Consider the following 22,308-nt stretch of genomic DNA (forward strand, 5'->3'; position numbering starts at 1 on the left):
TCTACTTTCAAAGTAATTAATATAGAAGAAATAATCATGAAGGAAATATTTAGATTACATGGTATGCCTAAAACTCTAATCTTAGATTGAGATTTGAAATTTGCCTATAAGTTTTAGAATGGCTTATTTGAATGCATGTGTAAAAAATTAAACTTCGGCATAGCTTATCATCCTTAGATTGATGGTCAAATAGAAAGGACTAATCAAATATTGGAGGACATACTACGAATGTATGTCACATATAGGCCCACTATGTGGGAATACTATCTACCCTTAGCTGAATTTGCCTATAATAATGGTTATTAGACTTCACTAAAGATGATTCCTTTCGAGGTAACATATGGGAGACAATGTAAAGTTCCGTAAATTTAGGATAATCCTAAAGAATGGTTGGATTTAGGATCATGTATGATGAAGGAAATGGAAGAAATAGTTAAGCAAGTGAAACAAAATTTAAAAATAGCTCATGATCAACAAATGAGTTATGCATATTTAAAGAGAGTTAACAAAGAATTTAATGTTGGTAACTAAGTTTATCTGAAAGTGAAACCTAAGAAGAGTACTCTTAGACTTAGTAGTTGTTCCAAGTTGTCACCCAGATATTATGGACCCTTTGAAGTGTTAACACTGATAGCCTAGTTGCTTATCAGATTGCTTTTCCAATAAGCATAAAATCTCATGATGTGTTTCATGTGTCTTTATTAAAAAAATACATACATGATCCAACTCACATAATTGAGTGGAACGTTGTACAAGTAGAACTAGAGGGATTTATTTGAAGAACCTCTATACATACGAGAATGAAGGGAAGTCACACTCCATAATAAAGTTATAGCTCAATCCCAAGTTCAGTGGAAACACTTTAGCCTAGAAGAGGAAACTTGGGAATGGGGAGATGCTTTTAAAGAAGAATATCCATTCTTGTTTTGAAAATATGGATTGAAATCCAGAGTAGACACCAGGATGGTGTCAAAATCAAGCAGGGGAGGGTGTGCTATCCCCTTAATTAGAGTTTATTTTTTAATATTGCATATGTCAAGTGTGTTTTATGTTTTAACTTTAAGACATATTTGGGACTGGTTTATCAGTATTATGTCATTAGTAGTTATATTATGTAAATTTGTTTTGTTAATTTGTTAATAAAAAAGTTGGGAAAATAATTTTGAGGCTACAATTGGCTAAAAAGAAACTATGGTCTACAAGTTAATGATTGGATTTAATTACCTTTGATATTGTAAGACCTAGGCATCTAAACTGAAGATTAGATTATTAAATTGTGAAAATTTGTTGATCAATAACTCTCCTAGTAAAATAGGACATTGTCTTAGGAGGTTGAGGAGAGTGGGACTCATTAATGAGCCAAGTAACTATTTTCCACTTGGTGGATAGGGAGGAGGTAGTTATTAACTACCAATTGAATTGGATAAATGGTATTCTTCTTGTCCTATACTAGTTTGGGACTCACGTAGTGCTAAACTAGGGTGAGAAGTATAGTGTTATAAATAAAGTACATAGGATTAATTAACTTGTAGACCATTGAAGTTCGAGGGGACCATTTCAAGAGAAAAAGTCAAGGTTGGGTGGAGCCTAGTAGCTCCAATATTATTTTCCATAATAGAATTGACAAGTTGGTACCTTTACTACATAGTGTCTTTAATATCTGTCATTTGCTAAATGCTTTTATTTTTGTAAGTATTGTAGAGATGGAATTTTTTTGAGTATACATGCAAAGAAAAAGAAAAATAATATAATTTTATTCTCTGAGCATTAGATATGGTTCAAGCATTTTCATATTCAAAATAATGAAATTATGATGCATATTTTCATATGAACAGAAGTAGTATTTTGTTTACTGTGAAAATATTTCCTAAAGTATTATGTGAGAAAACTTCTACCATTGAATGCATCGATTTAATTCAACTCAAACTTTAGTCTAACCACAAACATGTTTAAAAATATGGACCAGTAGGGTAAAAACAAAGTATAATATAGTTAAAATGATGTATGTTAGTAGCATCCTTCCTTTCATGATTAAAGCTTGGTTATACAAGAGTATAACCACAACATAAGTGTAAAATCAGAGATATGGCCGAGAAAAGTTTAGCATAACAATATTTAAGGAGAACTCAAGTTTTAGCTTTAAGCCATAGTATAAACCTTAAAGGATAGGATGGAATTTTTAGAGAATGGTAGGAAAAACTTTAACTAATGAACTTAAGAAACAACTTATTGTGCAAAAAGAGATTGCATGAACAAAGAAGATAGCCAAATTTTACGGCTTCAGTTAAAAAGGGAAGAACCAATATTCTACAATGAATCCCTATTACAATATATATAAGTATGAAGAAAATTAATGAGAACATCCAAATAACAAGAAAGTTACAGTTCTTTATCCATTTGGAATCAATATCCAAAGCTCAATATACAATAAAAATTATGAAAATAAGTTGTTAACTTATAAGGTCGAAAAGACCCATATTATATTACAAATGGAAAAATATTTAGATCAAATGCTTTCAACCTTAGTCTTTTATCAAAATGAACATGGAAAAAATTGCCTATAACAACACATTTCCCCTCAGGGGAAATAGTCTAGAGCAATTTCCATGTCTCGGAATGCAAAAGAGAGAACCACTTCTTACAAAAGAAGTGACCAAGGGTGCGAGTCTGCATACCTATATAAACTCAGTTAAATAAATTACAAAGAGGTATAAAAATAACATATTCAAGAAAGGTTAATACCTTGTAATTTTAATACAGCCTAGAGAATTAAGGCAAGCTACGATTAGTCTATCTATAAGTGGACATGAGAAAATATAAAAGGTAAAACTTTATTCCAGGTTGAACAAAACCAAAATGTTTTTTTAGGATTTTTACTAATAAACCCCAACTCGTAAAAATTTCCAAAGAATAATATAAACTATAAATAACTATATTTCTTTAAGATAATATTAACTTGCAAGAAGAAAACATTTTTCCCAAGCATAGACCTTTGCCGAGAGAAATTTTGGCTAAGAAAAAGGCCAGAAGATATAGTATGACTTCATAAGTGAAGTTATAAACCAAGCAAAAGGGATAGGTTTAAAAACCTTGTTTAAATAACCACAGAGAACCCGGTACATAGAAACAAAAAGAAATGTATACACACACAATAACTCACCTAAAGAAAACGGATGAGGATAAGTACTCCTTGTAACTGGAATAAAAAAGCATGGGAACGAAGTATTCAAAATTTATATTTGTAAGTGATAAAACCTTGGAGAAGTCTACAAGGAGAACGATTGGTCAAAGATAATAAACATAAAATTTGGTCAAAGCTCATAAACATAAAATCATTAAAATTGTAAGCAAAGATATTTACAATCCTGAAAATCAACTTCATACTTAAACCATGCCAATTCAACCATTCAGAATTGTAATGCATTTCCACTCAAAAAGACTGGGTTTTAAGAGAGGGAAGGGCATGGCAAAGTTAAAACCCAAGATGAAACAATGGCAAATGAATGTGTTGGAAGTAAGGTCATTGCAAGCCAAACAAAACCTTAGCAATGTATAATGCTGATCAACCAAAATCTCATCTGAACCATCAATTCAAAGGTTCACATATTTCCATGTTACTACACGTGAAGGTGGGTGGAACCACCATAGTAGATTAATGAAAACATGCCACGAATACATGAGGGACCACATCACAAATTCATTTGATTTCCACCTCAACTGCATGGAAATATATATATATATATATATATATATTTGTTTGTTTGTGTGTGGCCATAAATGTTAGACCAAAATTTTAATACACTTGCCACTGTGAATTGTAAAACAATAGTAGATAGTGATCAAAACATTGTGACAAATATTAAAGTATAGACCAAGAGGATACTATATGAGTATTGTATTTAAATTAAATAAATTTACAAAGTGTGTTTTGAGAGGTTTATTACAAAAATGTTGTAGAAGATGATCACACATGCACTAGAAAATTAAATCATTCCGGCTATTTATAATAATAGTGATATAAGGACGCAATCCATGTAAACTAGATATAAGTTGTGATTTGGATCCTGGGTGAGGGATGAGAGGAGAAAGTGCGGGTTAGGGTTTGAAATACTAGGGTTTTCAGAGCTTGAGTCGGACGGGAGCGGGCGACGGTGAAATAGCAGAAGGGTTAAGTGGGAGGAGGAAATAATCTTTGCAAGGTTAAAATACGAAGGAAGGGTGAAATAAAGATAGTCGAGACTGAAGGAACCCATGGAAGGAAAACAGGGGAGGGGAGAGATCCCCTCCTTTAAGAATGTAATAGCAGGCGAAGCAAGTGGGAGCGGACTACAAGGGGCTCAGAAGGAGAATAGCAGAGATGCGTCAGTGTTGGGGAACCGATGGCAAGCAAAAATTGGAGGCAGATTCTTACCTAGAGCACAAAAGAGACCAAGGTACGTAATACCAAATAATAAACTCGAAGACTATAGATGCTATATGAGAGACCATGCTTTGATTTGCAAGTTTGTTGGTTTTTGGCCATCTGAAAAGGATTTAACAAGATGGATACAACAAAGATGGAAGCCAAAAGAGCATATAGATTTAAAATTGGGAGCAAAAGGTTTTTTCACAGTCATTTTTGCAAACCTAGAAGATAAGGAAAGAACCTTTGAAGAAGGGCCATACTTTATGAATAACGCGGGCTTATTCATGAGGCATTGGGAGGATAGGTATAACCCGGATAATGAGAAATTGTTAGCAGCACCCATCTGGGTCAGATTATTCAGATTACCAATGGAGTTCTGGGACCCTGATATTCTGGAAGGGATTGGTAATTCAATCGGAAATTTTGTTAAGGTTGCTGAGTCAACAAAGAGGGGAAAGTATACTTCGTATGCAAGGATATGCATTTACATGAATATAGCAGAGCCACTACTAGAGTATATAGAGCTAGAATACCATGACGAAATATGGCAGTAACCAATCGATTATGAGCACATTCCCTTCAGGTGTAGAAGATGCCATGAGTATGGACATCTATACAGGCAATGCCCACTAAACAAAGAAATGGAAATAACAAGGACACAGGTTGAAGAACAAAGGAGAACAGAAGGAGCGGATACCGGGGATGAGGGCTTTCAGGAGGTCCAAAGGAAGAAAAAACCAGGCAAGGAAGGAATAAGGATCCAACAGAAGGGGAAATCTATAGTAGTCGAAAACCAAAACAAGTTTCAGGTCCTCCAGGTGGAGGAAGACGAAAACGAGGGAGAAAGGAAAGAACAGGAAGATAATGAGAATGAACCAATGGAAATTATAAAAGAGACAAAAGAACAGGGCATAACTCAGAACAAGGAGATGGAAGAAGAGATGGGAGAAATTCAGGGGAATACAACAGAGCAAACGCAGATGGGAACAGACTCTCAAAAGGATAATTGGAACGAAGAAGAAAGAATTATGAAGAAATTGCTTCAGGAATGGAAAAATTTAGATGAGAGATTTATCCCGGAAAAACAGAAACAATTATACAAAGAAACATTCCAGAAATATAAGGAGAAGAAAGGTACCACCTTAGAGATTCAAATGGATCAAGCAGGGACGCAAGGGAACCAGAGCCTGGGAATGGATGGTACTGGCAAGGGGGGCAGAAAGAGAGGAATACGAACATTAAATGAAACCATACAAGCAGTTGGAGAAATATTGGTAAATTCAGGAAGGGTTATACCTCTATCAGAGGTATTTCAAAAACCACCAAAGAAGTTATAAATGATAGTCATGAGGTGGAATATCAGAGGGCTAAATAGTAAGGGTAAGTAGAGGTACTTAAAGGAAAGACTGAAGAAAGATAAACCGAGCATAATGATAATCCAGGAAACGAAAATTAGGCATCAACAGATGGTAGAAATTATGAAAAGAAATAAACTACAATATGAGGTAATGGCTCAAGATGCGGATGGAACAGCAGGGGGTCTGGCAATCCTCTGGAACCCTGAGGAGGTATTATTTGAAAATTGGATCAGCTTCCCCAGAATCCTCACAGGCCTGTTCAGATTGATAGGATTAGAGGAGCGAATACTCATTTCAGGAGTCTATGGACCGCATATCCCAAGAGAACGGAAGAACTTTCTCAAGGATATGCAAGCTATTAGAAGAATTCTCCCTGGAACATTGTGGATAGTAGGAGGAGATTTTAATATGATTAGAACGATAGACGAAAAGAAAGGTGGCTTAAGGAGACCGGATCAGAACATGGAGGAGTTTAATGAGATGATCACAGAACAGAGGCTGGTGGATATACCTACAACTAATGGCGTACACACATGGAACAATAGGAGGGGAGGAAGAAATCAAATTGCTTCTAGATTAGACAGGTTCCTTCTATCTGAACAAATTTTGAACCGGGATGTGTTTATAGAAGCTAAAATTCTGCCGGCTTTAGGCTCGGACCACTGGCCGATCAGATTGGAAATCGATATCAAGAAGAACACTGGTAAGAAACCATTCAGATTCGAGGCATTTTGGCTTAGAAACCCTCAATTCTTACACAAAATAGAAGAATGGTGGACCCAGAGTAAAGTGAAAGGGAACGGGAAGATGCATACTATCCATCTGAAACTCAAAGAACTCAAAGGGAAAATAAAAAAATGGAATAAGGAAGAGTTTGGGAACATCATGGAGGAAAAACAAAAATTAGAGAAAGAAATGGAGGAAATACAACAAAAAATAATTCTAGAAGGGAGGGATGAGGAAAGAAGCAAAGAGGAAGGAAGAATAATAGGCCAACTTGAAGAAAGAAGGAAACAGGAAGAGATTCTGTGGAGACAAAAATCTAGGATAAACTGGTTACGCGAAGGAGAAAGAAACACTAAGTTTTTCCATCAAGCCATGATCCAGCGTAGACAAAGGAACATGATCTTCTCCATTAAAAATGTAGAGGGGGAAAGGATAGTAGAACAAGAAACAATTGAGAAAAATATTGGTGGAACACCGCAAAGAGATACTCACAGAACCACAAAAAGATCGGGGATTAGCCGTAGAATGCATCTGTAAGGAAATCCCTAAAATAATAATAGATGATCAGAATAAGGCTTTGATGAGGGCAGTTACTTTAGAAGAGGTGGAAGAAATTGTGATGGATATGAGTAAGAACAAAGCTCCAGGACCTGATGGATATACCGTGGAGTTTTATCAAGTAGGGTGGCACTTTCTTGGCAAAGAAGTCTTGGAGGTAGTAGAGGAATCACGAATGAAGCAAAAGGTATGGCCAAGTATCAATTCGACCTTTATTACCCTGATCCCTAAGAGTGATAATTCAAAAAATGCTCAAGGTTTTCGCCCAATAGCCCTATGCAATGTCATATATAAAATCTTAGCCACTTTGATAGCAAAAAGATTAAAGCCTCTACTTCCGAATATAATTTCACCATAGAAAACTGGATTTGTGGAGGGGCGAAAAATTCTTGATGGGTCAGTAGTATCACAGGAAATGATACACTCACTAAAACAAAAAAAGCAAAAAGGAATGATGATGAAGCTGGACTTGTCAAAAGCTTATGATCGTTTAAGCTGGAAATACCTCAGAGCGATTCTTGGAGCCTATGGATTTAGCAGCAGGTGGATAGAGTGGGTATACAACATGATATCGACCCCGAACTTCTCAATATTATTAAATGGGGTTCCTACGGCAACCTTTAGAGCTACTAGAGGAATTAGGCAAGGGGATCCTATTTCTCCATTCCTATTCATAATGGCAGCAGAAGGTCTCGGAAGATACTTCAAAAAAGAGTTGAGGGAAAAGAAAATCAAAGGCTTAAAGCTATGGGGAAACAATTTGCCTATCACTCACCAGCAGTTTGTTGACGATATTATGCTATTCTGTGAGGTCTCAGTAAAAGAGGTGAGGAACATTAAAAGAATACTGGAGCTGTTTATGGAAGCATCGGGTATGGAGATTAACAAAGAAAAATCATGCACCTTCATATTCAATACTCCAGAATCAATCAAGGCTCATCTGACCAGAACTTTAGGATTCAGGCAGGGGGAACTTCCTACAAAGTACCTGGGGAATCAGCTAGATACAAATCCCACACGAATGAAAAATTGGCAGAATACTTTAGAAAAAATAAAGAACAAATTGGCAAGCTGGTCATTCAGATCTCTGAACATTGCTAGCAGAATCGTCCTACTGAAATCTGTCCTTCAAGCGATACCTATTTACTCCTTATCCATTATGGCAGCCCCCAAAGGGGTTTGCACAAAAATGAAAGAAATATTTGGAAAATTTATTTGGGGAGGTCCAAGTCAACAAAGGAAATGGGCTCTGGTCTCGTGGGAAAATATAATGAAAAGAAAAGAGGAAGGGGGTCTAGGCCTGAGAGACCCAGAGACGTTAAATAAGGTGCTTGGAGCAAAACTATGGTGGCGGTGGATGCAAGGGGGAAATGATCTATGGAAGAGAATCTGGACTCAGAAATATAATATGCCTGCAACAACGGCGGAAAGACTGAGAGTTGAAGAAATCCCAAAAGGATCTTCAATCTGGGAATTGGCAAGTCAGAATAGGCATATAGTAAATAATCATGCTTTCTAGGAAATACACGAAGGAAGCAGTGCTAGATTCTGCGAGGAGAGGTGGCAGCAAAGAGATAAATTGATCGAGATACAAAATCTGCAAGAAGTACAGCAAAAAGTGATCAGGGCAGGACGAGAATATGTGAGAGATTACTGGAAAGAAGGAGAAACCAATGAAATATGGAGAGTATGGAGAAAGCCAGAAGAATGGGACGAAGACACAAATCAAGAGTTGGGGAAAATATATACCAAAGAGTTAGAATCGAGGAAGATAAAAGCGAGATCAGGGGTGGATATTCTCAGATGGGGAAAAGCAATGAAAGGAACCTTTACAGTAAAAGAAGCCTACGATTTGACAAGGTATCAAGAAAGTGAGGAAGAAACTACAGATTGGAGAATTATTTGGGACATCAAGTGGTGGCCGAAGATAACAATATTCGCATGGTTAGTGAGCAAAGAACGAATCCTAACATGGGACAAAATCCAGAAAAGGGGTTTCTATGGACCATCGAGATGCAGTCTCTGTAACAAAGGAATTGAAACCCAGGAGCACATACTGAATAATTGTCCATTCGCCCGAAATCTATGGGAGGAGATTAGAACACTCTTTGGCAAGTCAAATAGAGACCCCAACAACATTAAAAATACCATATTGCAATGGGGCAAAGGACAATTCTCCTGCAAGGTGGTGAGGAGAATCTGGAAATTGTCAGTAGGTTTTGTGATATGGTCTCTGTGGAAGGAACGTAATAGAAGGATCTTTCGGGATAAAAGCAACCAACCTGCAAGAATTTGGGAGGAAATTTGTAAATCTATAAAAGAAACTGTTTTGACTGAGGCCTGGGATGAGGAGGATTGGAAAACAAACCAGGAGGAAAGGACAATAGTATCTAAATTAAATTTGGGATATGACATGATCTATCCCAGAAAAGAGAATCGGCAGAGAACTCAAATTCAGAGTCCTAACCAGTTCAGATACCCCGGAGAGAATTTCATCAAGCTGAACTTTGATGGGGCTTCCAAAGGAAACCCAGGGCCGGCAGGCTTTGGGGGAATCTTTAGGGACAGTGAGGAAAACACAAGATGGGTGTATGCGGAATGGGGAGGAGAAATGACTAACAACGAAGCAGAGTTATGGGCGGTGCATCAAGGATTAAGGATAGCAGTGAGGAACAGATACATGAATTTGGAGATAGAAGGTGACTCGCAGGTAACAATAGAGATGCTCCGTAAACTAAATGATGGGAGGAGCTGGGAGCAGGTTGCTAGGAGTTGGAGGACAGCTAGGACTATCCAAGATGTGGCAGAATTACTAAAGAGAATAGAATACAAAATTATTAACCACGTTAGACGAAAAGGAAACAAGGCAGCAAACCTTTTGGCTAACTGGGGGAGTAAGGATTCAGATAGAAGAATGGACAATAGCTGGACCACAATAGAGAATAACCCAAGATGGGGAGAGCTTAAAAACATAATCACCCAAGACCATAATGAATTTGCAACCAGATAAAGATGACAACAAGCGACTCCCGATCGGGATGTTAATGGCAGCGTATAGGATAATAAATGCAGAGCAGGTAAGGGAGCACGACAGAGCAAGAGAGTTTCAGGTAATGATGATCAAGGACAAGTGGATCACCGCAAGGGATATCATCTCAAGGCAAGCGGATGATAGAATTACGACAGAGGAGGATGGAACTGTCAGGATGTCAGAGATTGGACAAGAGTATGACAGTACGGAGAGAAGGCGAAGAGAGGCGAGTAGGGAGGTAGACAATAAGCGGCAAAAGAAGAAGGTAAATAAAATAGAAAGTAGGTGGAGGAGACGGTGGCATAAGAAAGGTTCATGCAGCCGGTTGAGGCAAATTCGTATTGAAGTGTCGAAGACAGAGCGAAGAAACAAGGAGGCCAGGGACCTGGAAGGGAGAACAGCAGTGCAAAGGAGGTCGAAAAAACGAAGAGCCAACACGGCAGAGGAGAAAAGAATGGCTACGAGGAGATGGATGAGGAGTGATGAAGAAGGAGGAAACCGAGGTCGAGGAGACAAAGAAAAAAAAGGGAAAGGAATAATGGAAGAAGCCACAGCTAAGGAAATCCTCACGGTTCAAGATGACTCAGAGGAGGATGTTGAAATGTTTGACTCGGACGGAGAGGAAGGAGAACCAAGGCGCGTATGGACAAGCCGGTTGGCAGAGGCAGGGAGGTTTAATGTCCAGGGTAGCAGGGAAGAAGCTGCCCGGGGTAACCAGGAACAAGAAGGAGAAGGGGTATTCGGAAGCCCATCAGGAGAGAAAAGAAGGAGAGGTAGAGGAAGTTATAGGAGAAGGGGAGGCGCAGGAGGGAGACGCGGGCAATGCAGAAGAGGGGGAAAAGGAGGGGCTGGAAACAGGGAAGAATGCACAACAGGATCAGTTAGGAAAACAAGGAAATCCATAGGGAAGAAAGTCCAGTTCGCCGAATGGGCCTACTGTGAAAACACTAACCAAAATATCAGAAAGATTATTCAGCAGCTAGAAGAGGAGGCAATTCAGGGTCAATCAGACTCAGAATTGGAAGACTGGGAATATCTCCTCCCGGATCCAGGCAACACGCGAGGACGCATGACATTATATAAGCAGACCCTTCATGTCTACTGGATAATGAAGAGACTGCTAGCTAAGGCAATGGAACAAGTAGCCATGGAAATGGCTGAATTATCTCAGGGAATTCCAAATCTGAAGAAGGAGTTACGGAACATTCAAAACACCTTGTTAATGCAGGATAAGAAGATGGAAGAAATACAGCAGCAGTTAAAAACCAGCAGTCCCGGTATCAAGAAAGAGATGGAGCAGCAGGCAGGCACAGCGGACCAACAGATGAAGACATGTTAATTAGAGGTTTTTAAAAATCTTTTTGAATTATAGTTAGTTAACTGTAGCTTCTTTTTGTAATACAGAATGCAGACAAGAAACTATGATAATCTCTATGAATGTTTAGTTTATAAAGCATGGACAGACAGAATCAGGACTTTTTATTTTTGGATGGCCATTAAAAACTTAAGGTGGCCAAGAAACCCGGTTTCCCCTCGGGGCGGGTTGAGGTCACCACGATTATGTAGTGGTTTCAATTCGAATTAATAGAAAAAGAAGGTCTCTCCCTAGCTTACAAAAAAAAATAGTGATATAATAATCCTTAAATTCTTCAATATTGTATGAAGTGTTTCAAACATTGCCCATTTACATGTAGAGATAAAATCTCATCAATGCACTAGATCACCTTGATTGAAATCTCTTTCTCTAGCCTTTCTATCAAACAAAGTATTCATTTTTTTGTGCTATTGTTGCAGCTTAACTTGCACATGTTATATATATTGTTCCAACTCAATAAACCAATGTTTTCTTCTTGTAAATTCATTTAGTTGTTCATGAGAATCTTGCAAATTTTTCATGACAAAAAATGCCAACTGAGTATGAAAAACTGCTTCAGTACCATAAACTAATTGAAAAGGAGATTTACCTATTTCTCTTTTAGGAGAAGCCTTATTAGCCCAAAGATAAAATTTTAAATGAACATTCCAATGCTTTTTATGATCAACTAATACCTTCTTTATAACCTTTACCAAACTCTTGTTTGAGAATTCAAACATTCCATTTCCCTAAGGATAATATGTTGTAGAATGGTAAAGAGAAGTATGATATTTTTGATAAAATTCAATCATTTTGGCAGAGTTGAAAGCTTGAGCATTATCATTGATAAGTTCACTTAGACAACTAAATGTGGACAAGATGTTTTCTTATAAAACCTTTATCACCACTACATATGTTGCATTTCTTGTCGGAATCTCCTCCACCCACTTAGTGAAACAATATGTTGTAGTTAGAATCTGTTTATGTTGATTACTAGATGTTGGGTGTACCTTTGCAATGAAATCTATGCCCCACTACACAAAAGGAGATTCCAACAAAATTGGAATTAATGAAAGAGATGATAAATTTTCTTTTCCTGTAAAAATATGGAACATAACACAACTTTTGACTTTTGCCCCAACTTGAGAAAATAACTTTAGCCAATAGAAACTTGCTCTCAAAAGTTTATATGTAATGGTTCTCTAGGCATAATTTCCTCCACATGCACCCTCATGAAATTCATTTATCACTCCATTTGTTTCATCTTCAATTAGACATACACAAAAAAAAATACCCATAGGGTCCTTCCAATCTAAATTTTCATTAATAATGTGAAACTTTAATGACTTGAGTTTAATGGATCTAGCTTGACTTTTATTTAATTATAAAGGAAACTAAGGAGTTGAATCTCAAATCTGCATCACAGAGTTAATACCTAAAATTCTACAATTAGATTTTGCCAAGATTTTAGCCAGTCCTTGGACCTTTACTAGCTTAGTTGGCTTAATCTCCAGATCAAATTCCTGAATTTTCGCAATGCATTTGCCTCTCTTCCCATCATTGACTTCCTGAGTTAAAACTATTTTCACTGTATTGTTTGGAACATATGCAACTAGTTTTTAATGTAAAAAATAAGTCCAAAACAATAGCATATGTATCCTTCTCAACAATATCATATTTTAACTCTGCATGTCTCATTGTTTCGCTGAAAAATGTTATTGGATACTCGTAATTATTCTCATTTTTTTGCAATAAGACTACGGCTAATGTTGAATCTGAAGCAAATGAAAAGATATTGAAAGGCTTACCATAATTAGGACTAGCTAGGACTAGTGCTTTTGTGATTTACTTTTTAATCCGAGAAAAATATAACCTTGATTGAAATGTCCATCTAACTTCTTCATCCTTTTGGAGCATATTTATAATATCTTTCACTCTTTCTCCATATTTAGGAATAAACCTCCTCAATAAATTAATTTTACCAAGGAAAGACTATATTTCCTTTTTGTTTCTTGTCAGTCTTATAACTTGAATAGAAGACTGTCTTTGAGGATCAATTTTAACTCCACATTTAAATACAATATGCCCTAGAAGTTTACCCACTTTCATGGAAAAAAGTTTTTTTTTGGGATTTAGGGAAACTAAAATTTCCTAAATTTCTGAAAAAATTATTAAAGACGTCTTAAATGGTGTCAGTCTAAATTGGAAAAAATAGTAAGATCATCAAGATAAATAACAATAACTCCATTTTTCTCACTAACAAATTCCAAATCCATATCTCCTTGGAAGGTTTCTCCAACATTCATTAGGCCAAAAGCAATCTTGGCATACATGAATGTGCCCTAAGGTGTAATGAATGTTGTTTTACTTTGATCTTCTTTTTGTACTGCAATTTGGTTGTATCTAGAAAAACCATCTAGCAGTGAAATCCTATCTACTCTAGTCACCTTTTTAATAAGGAAATCCATCTTTGGAAGTGGACATTTGTCTTTAAGAGATGCCATATTCAAGTTCATGAAATCTACACACAATCTGATTTCTCCATTCTTCTTTCTTACGGAAACTAAGTTAGCAATCAATTTGGAATATCTCAATGGTATGTTGATTTTAACATCCAACCATTTTTTTACCTCTTTTTGTGTTATAGGCAATAAAATAGGATTTTTCCTAAGATTCTGTCTAAAAGGTTTGACACCGGCCTTTAAAGGAGTTTTATGTTGAATAATAGAAGTATGATAGGTTGTTATATTGTCATATTTTTGGGAAAACACATCAATGTACCATTTAAACAAACCTATGTACTTGTGTTTGGCCTCTGGTGGTAATAATTTAGAAATTTTAATATGTCTTGGTTCTTCTTCAATCCCAATATTGCAATCTTGTATATATTCTAACTAAGGCTTAATAACTACACATTCTCATCAAATAACTTCTCTAATGGCACTAATCCCTTTGGAATAAAATTGTTTGAAAGTTGAATTATCTTATGTTTGCAATTTTCTCCTTTAGTTTTACACCTTTATCTATAATTTCTTCTTCAATTTCCTAATCAGATTCTTGATCAAGATATGAAGTTGAAAACTCATCAATAGCCTCTAAGGTATCTCAACACATGCTTGGTCGCCTTCCAATACAGCTTAGTCAGCCTAACCATCACTTGACTAAGCTGGTTAACTGCATAGCGCATGTCCGATCATGTGTTCACCAAATACATGAGTGAACTGACAAGCTACCTGTAAATAGTAGTTTCCACTACTGCACTTGAAGTAACATCCTCCTTCCTCTAGTTAACTGCTAGAGGAGTCACCATGGGTTTACTTCTCTCCTTGTGGAACCGTTTCAGTATCTTGTTGGCATACTTTCCCTGAGAGACAAAAATTTCCCCATCACCTTGTCATACTTCCATGCCTAGAAAGTAGTGCATGAGCCCCAAGTCCTTCATTTCAAACTCTTTTGCAAGATCCTCTTTGCAAGACTTGATCAACTTATCATCACCTGTCAAAATCAAATCGTTGACATATAAAAAAAAATCAACAATTAACCTTCCACCACAATATGGTACAAGTTCGCATCTACTTCACTTTTGGTGAAGCCCAACCCGGTGAAGTAGCTATCGATCCTGGTGTACCAAGTATGGGGTTCTTGCTTCAGCCCATATAACGCTCGCTTGAGTCAGGACACATGTGACTTTCGGTCAAAGGTCTCAAAACCTTCAAGCTGTTCAATATACACCTCTTCCTCAATCATGTCATTAAGGAAAGTTGTCTTTACATCCATCTGATGTATCATCCAACCCATCTACATTGATAGTGCGAAAATGGATCTGATTGATGACTAACTTGCAACAGGAGAAAAGGTCTCATAGTAATTAATCCCCTCTACCTAAGAAAATCCTCAAGCCACGAACCTGCCCTTATGTTTCTCCACACTATCATCCTCTGCTTACTTTACCTTGTAAATCCATTGGGAACTCACCATTGACTTGTCTCCTCCTCTTCGGACCACATCCCAAACATTGTTAAGAACAATGGAGTCATACTCCTCCACCATGGCATTAACCCAAACCGGTTGCTGCACTACCTCCTCAAAAGAAGATGGCTATGTTTCAACACATCCTCTCATAAGAGCCATGTATCCAGTGTACCTCTCAGTTGAAATCCTCTGCCTGCGTTTTCATGTGAGTTCTCCCACATTCTCTCTCGTATCCTGTAATAAGTTGTTAACCTCTCTAGTTCGCTTTCTCCCATCTCTAGAAGACTCTGACTGAGTGGATGTCTCCATTCCCGGATCCTCTGCATGTGGTTTCTCCACATCAATTTGAGGTTCTTCCTTAGGATCCAAAATCTCCTCCACCATGTGTAGCTGAAGTTCCCTCTCAAGGGAACATCTCATGGCCTTCTCTTCATTGAATTTGAAATCCCTGTGAACCCCTGTCATCCTATTATTCGGCAGGTACACCTGATAGTTGTGAGGTGTATCAGTGTACCCCACAAATATCCCCAACTCTGTTGTTGGCTCAAGCTTCTTTTATGCATCTTTGGTCACATGGAAATACACTGATGAGCCAAAAATCCTGAAGTGACCCACATATGGTCTCTTCCCTGAGAAATCCTCCTCTGGTGCACTCATCCCAAGAATCCAATGAGGGCTTCTATTATGCAAATAAATGCCTCGACCTACAAGTGTAGTGATAGGCCCTGATCATGCAACATCACTCGTGCTTCCCCTAAAATTATTTTATTCTTCTTTTCGGCCACCCCTTCCGCTGTGGGTTCTTGGGTGTTGTCAACTTTCGTTTAATGCCTTCTATCGCACATAAGTTTTTAAACTCATTTGACACATACTCTCCACCGTTATCACTCCTAATATATTCAACCTTCCTTCCAATATCTTTCTCAACGAATGCTTTAAATTCACAAAACTTTGCAAAAGTCTTATCTTTCTTCTGCATCAAAAATATCCAGCATTTACAAGAAAATTGTCAAAAAATATAACATAATACCTGTTCTTGGTTGTGGATGTTGTCGAGAACAGTCCACACACATATGAATGGACTCAATCAAGGATCTCATGTGCTCGACTGTCTTTTTTATGAAAGGAAGCTTTGGTGAATTTTCCCAAAGTACACCCTTTGCATGTGTCAACTTGCTCTAGTATACCTTTGGGAAGATCGATAGAAATTTTCTACATGATTTTCAAAGCGTTGTGATGCAAGTGACCCAACCGCCAATGCCACAACTCAATGTTGTATCGTCTATGCACCTTCTCTACTTTCATGCTCAAGGAAGCACAATCTTCTACCTCCAACTTGTAGAGATTCTTCACATGAATACCTATCCTCTTCACTTGTCTCATGGCTATGTGACGAAGGAACACCTTTCCCTTAATAAAGATGACATCATAGCCTATATCCTCCAACATGGCAATAAATACCAAGTTCTTCTTTAAACCAAGAACATACATAACATCTTGCAAAGTGAGGGAAGCACCTGAATCCCTCTGAAAGGTAATTGTACCCAACCCGATAGCATTATACCTCCTATCATCACCCCTCAATATGCATATGGAGATCCTTCTCCTCCAAGTCAGTGAAGAGCTCCTTTTTACTAGTCATGTGGAAAGAAGCTCCACTATCTAGGTACCATACACTAACCATCATCAATGACACCATGCATGTGATGAGGCTAAAGTCCAATTCGGATTGTGAGGCAAGAGCCTCACCTACCACTCCTCCTGAGGACTTCTTCTTGGACTTATTTAGCGGACAATTTGTAGCAAAATCTCCCAATTCATGACAATGAAAACACTTGATTTTCAAAATGTCCTTCTTCTTACCTCCATGGAAAGAATCTGATTTGGAATGGGACACCTTCCCCTTCCCATTTTTTGACTTATCCACTAAGGCACAATTTTCCTCATCATTAGGCTTTGATGAGGGTTTGTCTCGGGAGATCCTCTGAATCTATTCCTATACTGAATTTGACCACATTTGTTCCCATTCTGGCAGCTTCTCCCTCCCATTGACAAATTCCTGATAACTATGCCAACTCTTGGGGAGTCCTAGAAGAGCTAGACTCACCATATCATCCTTAGAAATAGTACTCCCAACACTTCCAAGTTCATCACGACAATGAGTGAACTTGGTCAAGTATTTCGGAATAGCGTCACTCTTCTCCATCTTGATCTTTTTGAGTTTGTCCTTCAGTGCTAACTTCCTATGGTCATTTCTATTTTGAAACAGGTCCTTCAATGCTTTCCATATTAAGTATGGAGTTTCCTTACCATGGAGACTCGAGACAATGTGATCTCGAACTCCTTCAAGGATAATCTGCCTCGTCATTGCCACACACTTTCTCCATTCAGCCAGATCTTGAGCATTCGATGTTGGAGCTTAGGAATGTATTGATCAATGAATTCCTTGAGGCCATTGTCTTCCAACACTGCTTCTATCCTACCCTTTCATGCTATGTAATTCGAATTTCTTTCCAAGGCATACTTAAGTCGCAACCTGCAGAAAGACATATTGTTGATCTGAAGTTTGAACTACAAATTCAATTTTCACTTGCACAACAAACTCGAAATCTCCTCTTCTATATTGTCTTCAGCTCTGATACCATGTAGGTTTTTACTGTAGATTCAACAACTCATGTGATATACTAAAACAAAAGACAAAAATCTACTCTACTCTTTACAGTGGAAATCAATAATGATCAATGAAAACAATAATCAGAAAGAGGAAGAATATCAATCACACATAACACAATATTTCTCTGGGGAAAGAAACTGCTCAAAACCAGACTATCTATATTGCATTAACCAGAAGATCAACAATTCTTGCACAAGTATGATCTAAATCTCAGCCTCACAAGCGTGCTCTAGCCAACACTTAGCCAATTTTTTTGCCTGCCAAGCCCCTACTTCCTTACGCAATTCCTAGTGGATCAACCCATATTTAATTTGGAAATCCTTCCTCCATAACTACGAAATCCAAACTTAGGTCCTCAACTGATTTCATGCACCATCTATACAACTTGGAAAATTATACAACTGCTAGTACATTGTCCCTGCACTCTAATCTCAACTAGGTCTTCCTCTGAATTGAAATGCATGAATTATTTGTGAGTGAATCTTCAGTTAACTGGTGTGGTAGTGGTTGATGCATTGGTGCACTAATCCACTATTAAACCTCTACTAGTTCCTCCAATAGTTAGAACTAGTTTGACTGACTATAACTTAGTTAGATCGAGTTATCTAATTACAACACCAAAGAACTCAACCTGGGCCCCTAAAATTTAGGGATCACTCTACATGATTCTAGATATACTTCCAACTCGAACTTCCTAAGCTAACTAAGTCAACTTAACTTAGTTAACTATTACAAGTTGCTATGAGAAAAGAATTTGATTTTAATTTACAATTTAATTCAAGGACAAATTAAATTGGAATTTCTTGTTGTTATTTTTAACACTAGAGATATATTTAGTGTCTCACTAAACTAACAATTATGAACTTTAGCTTTGATATTTTTACGAGAATTATAATTGAGTAAAGATATTTCTGGAGATACCACATTCATTTTTTATTTCTTAACACTTTAGACTAGTTTCTGTGGTCCATCATTAGAAGTGATTTACCCAAAAACAATTAAAAGAAAAGAAAAAATTCCACAAAATCTAAAAGTCTAAAACTTAAATAATATAAGGATTCAAGCATATATAATAATAGAGGACTTTGATATATAACCCAATTTTAAAATAAATAATAATATAAAATAGTAACACCAAGGAGTATAAATATAATAAAATCCGCAAGAATATAAGGGATAGGGATAAGAGCATAAATAAATAAACATGTTAATTGGAATAATAAGATTATTTAATCTGGTATCTATGAAGTATTGAGAGAGATAAAAGATATTGAGGTGCAAATAGTTTTAAAGTATAAAACTTGAGGAAAGGTTTGCACCTCAAGGGATTTGATTCTTCTTCATGCTTGATATGTCTAAGGTTAAGATGGATCTAAGGTAGTTTCAGTTGAGGGTGGTAAAACAAAATTTGTAGATGATCAGCATTATGTGTATGAATATAAGTGTAAAATTATTCTAATTATTTGAAATTTACTCACTTTCCTCAGTTGGTTGAAAGTATAAAGAGTATTATTTAGAATTATCAATGTGAGTCTATCTTATTAAAATTTTATTGTAGTGACACAATTTGTATATAATCAACATTATACATTATATATGTCTGAAATTAATTTGATCATTTGAAATTTATTTAATTTCTTTAGTTGGTTAGAAATATAGTGTTATTAAGAAGGATCTGTGTCAATCTGTGACATGAGGAATAAGTTAAATAGAAATAGAGCAACAATGAAAATGTACACTAAAATCAATACATTGATTTTTAGTGTTCATGTCAATTTCTAGATGCATTCATTTCCATCACATGTCAATTTGTAATGCATTGTCAATTTCTATTTATGTTTCAACTTTTAGATGTGTTGATTTCACTGTATATCTCATTTTTTTATTTATATTTAACGTCAATTTCTAATTCTCTTTCAATGTCGGTTTCTATTCAATGTAAATTTCTATTTCTCCCATGAGGTGTAGAATAGATGGTGAGGGTTTTATTTAAGGAACTCTGATGAAAAGGTCATTGGTTTGAATCTCCATGTGTAAACATTCAATCATGTTAAGGGTTGGAATGGCCCATGCCAGATGCAATCCCCAAGGGATTTTGATAGCTCAAATGCCCCTAAGTCGTGGCAACTCAAGTCATAGGTTAGGCCCATCAATCATCTCAACGCTCACATTACTTAACAAACAAACAAAATGTCAATTTATATTTCACGTAAAATTTATATTCTATATCTAATACAATGATTTCAATGTACACAACAACTTTTAGATATATTGATTTTAGTGAATATGTCAAATTCTAACACAATAATTTTAGTGTCCATGTCAATTTATATTTCTATTTCTATTTTTAATGTATCGATTTTAGTGTATATGTTTATTTTGTTTAATATTTTTAAATTTCATAATTTTTATATTTTTAATTTCTTATTGTATGGAAAACAAATTTTATAAAGCAACAAAATGAATCGTTTATATTTGGACCATCTATTTGGAATATCCTAAGTAGTATAATATTTTGAATAAATTTTGAAAAAAAAATATGATATTTAATAGATAATAGTCATAAAAATATAAGAGATAAGGATAAAATGATAAATAAATAAAAATAGTCATAAGAATATAAGAAATAAGGATAAAATGATAAATAAATAAAAATATTAAATGTAATAATAGCATTCATCTTAACCCTAGCTATATCAAACATGCAAAAAGAACTCAATCTTTTAAAACAATAATTATATATTCTTAAAGTTAATAAACAATAATAAATAATTAAATGCAATACTAAACAACATAAATATAACCAAGTCCTAAAATGGAGTGAGGATAAGCCTCTATTAATTGTAATAATAAGATTCATCTCAACCTTAACATAATTTTAAGGCATTAAATCTATTTAGATTTCTATCCAATATATTATGAGGGTTATTAAATAAGAGTATAAAAATAATATATATGGTTATTAGGGTTAGTAAATTAAAATATATATTTTTTATAATTCTATATCTATTAAATTTTGAGAGATCAAATGTTTTGAGGTGTAAATATTTTCTCAAGATTTGTTTTTTCGTAAGTTATATGTTTGTGCTTAGTATTCCGATAAAATTTAAACATAAGTTGGCTTATTAATAAAACCCTTATTCAACCATTTGTGCTACCTTTACTCAACCATTTGTGCTACTAAGACTCGACCTCAAAATTTGTACTAAAAAAAAATCATATCTTAACAAATTTGATCTCTTTAAAAATTTAATAAATCCATAATACCTTAAAATTTTGCATTTCAAAAAAATTGACCCTTCAAAATATTTAATAAATCTAAAATTAAGATAATTAATATTATTATAACTAATACCTTTACTTATTTATTATCTCATCCTTACTCTTATTCTATACTCTATAATATTTATTTTAAAATTGGATTATTTATCTTAGAATTTTAATTTATTTCATTTCTTTTAATTGTTTTTGGTTTACTCTATTTTGTTTTTCTTTCTTCCTTTTAAATTTTCTTCTTCTTTCCCAATCTTATTAATTGGTTTTAATTATCAACTTTTATTATTAGTTTTTTCACTATCAAGTCTATAATTTGATGAAGAAATTGACTTTTTTAAATCACCCATTTATGATTCTTTTATCCTCCATTTATCGTTACCAAATCATGTTTATAATAGAAACGAATAATTGGTAAAAAGATTTAGAAAACTCTACCAATTTGTTAAATAAATGGTAAAATTTCATAAAATCCTTCACTTTAGTCAATTAAAGTAATTTTAAAAATTAAAATACATTTATATTTTAGATTTTTATCTTTATTTATTAATAAACGAGAACACTAAAATTAAACAATATTAGAATAACAGAATTGGAGGAGAAGCTTGATGAAATTGATCATAAGCTTAACATTCTCATCACGAGATCAACCAACATCTTTCTCTCTTTTGATGGGAATGGTCCACAACAAGCTCTAAAACTAGACAACTCAACTCAGTAATCATCTGTATTTCTGGTTTTTTTATTATAGATTTCATAATTTTTCTTGTTTAGTTAGGGCATGGCATGCCAAAACTTGGCAATGTTAGTCTATACATAAATATTATTGTTTATTAAATGTGCTAGTTAGAAGAGGTCTCAGTAACTTGAAGACTTTTAATCTAAGCTTTTGGTTGGGTTTCTCACATGGCAGACCAAAAGCTGATATTTTTTGGACTATGTAACCTTTTGTAGTAA

At 35.5% G+C, this 22,308-nt stretch overlaps 2 protein-coding genes across 2 annotated transcripts; both read left to right on the forward strand.

Annotated features, from left to right (window-relative positions):
- The first annotated feature begins 4,251 nt into the window (after positions 1–4,251).
- On the forward strand, positions 4,252–4,959 carry LOC149180221 (uncharacterized). Its single transcript, XM_089413810.1, has one exon. The coding sequence runs from the start codon at positions 4,252–4,254 to the stop codon at positions 4,957–4,959; it is 708 nt and encodes a 235-aa protein (XP_089269936.1).
- Positions 4,960–5,913: 954 nt separating this feature from the next.
- LOC149180222 (uncharacterized) lies at positions 5,914–10,057 on the forward strand. The gene is made up of 4 exons (XM_089413812.1): positions 5,914–6,466; positions 7,050–7,234; positions 7,406–8,374; positions 8,567–10,057. Exons 1-4 carry the CDS (start codon positions 5,914–5,916, stop codon positions 10,055–10,057), a joined length of 3,198 nt encoding a protein of 1,065 aa, XP_089269938.1.
- Positions 10,058–22,308: the final 12,251 nt, after the last annotated feature.

The sequence above is a fragment of the Pinus tabuliformis genome, chromosome 3_2, assembly GCF_031772625.1.
Source record: "Pinus tabuliformis cultivar Carrire ecotype Pingquan chromosome 3_2, CPIR1, whole genome shotgun sequence".
NCBI classification, from domain to species: Eukaryota; Viridiplantae; Streptophyta; class Pinopsida; order Pinales; family Pinaceae; genus Pinus; species Pinus tabuliformis.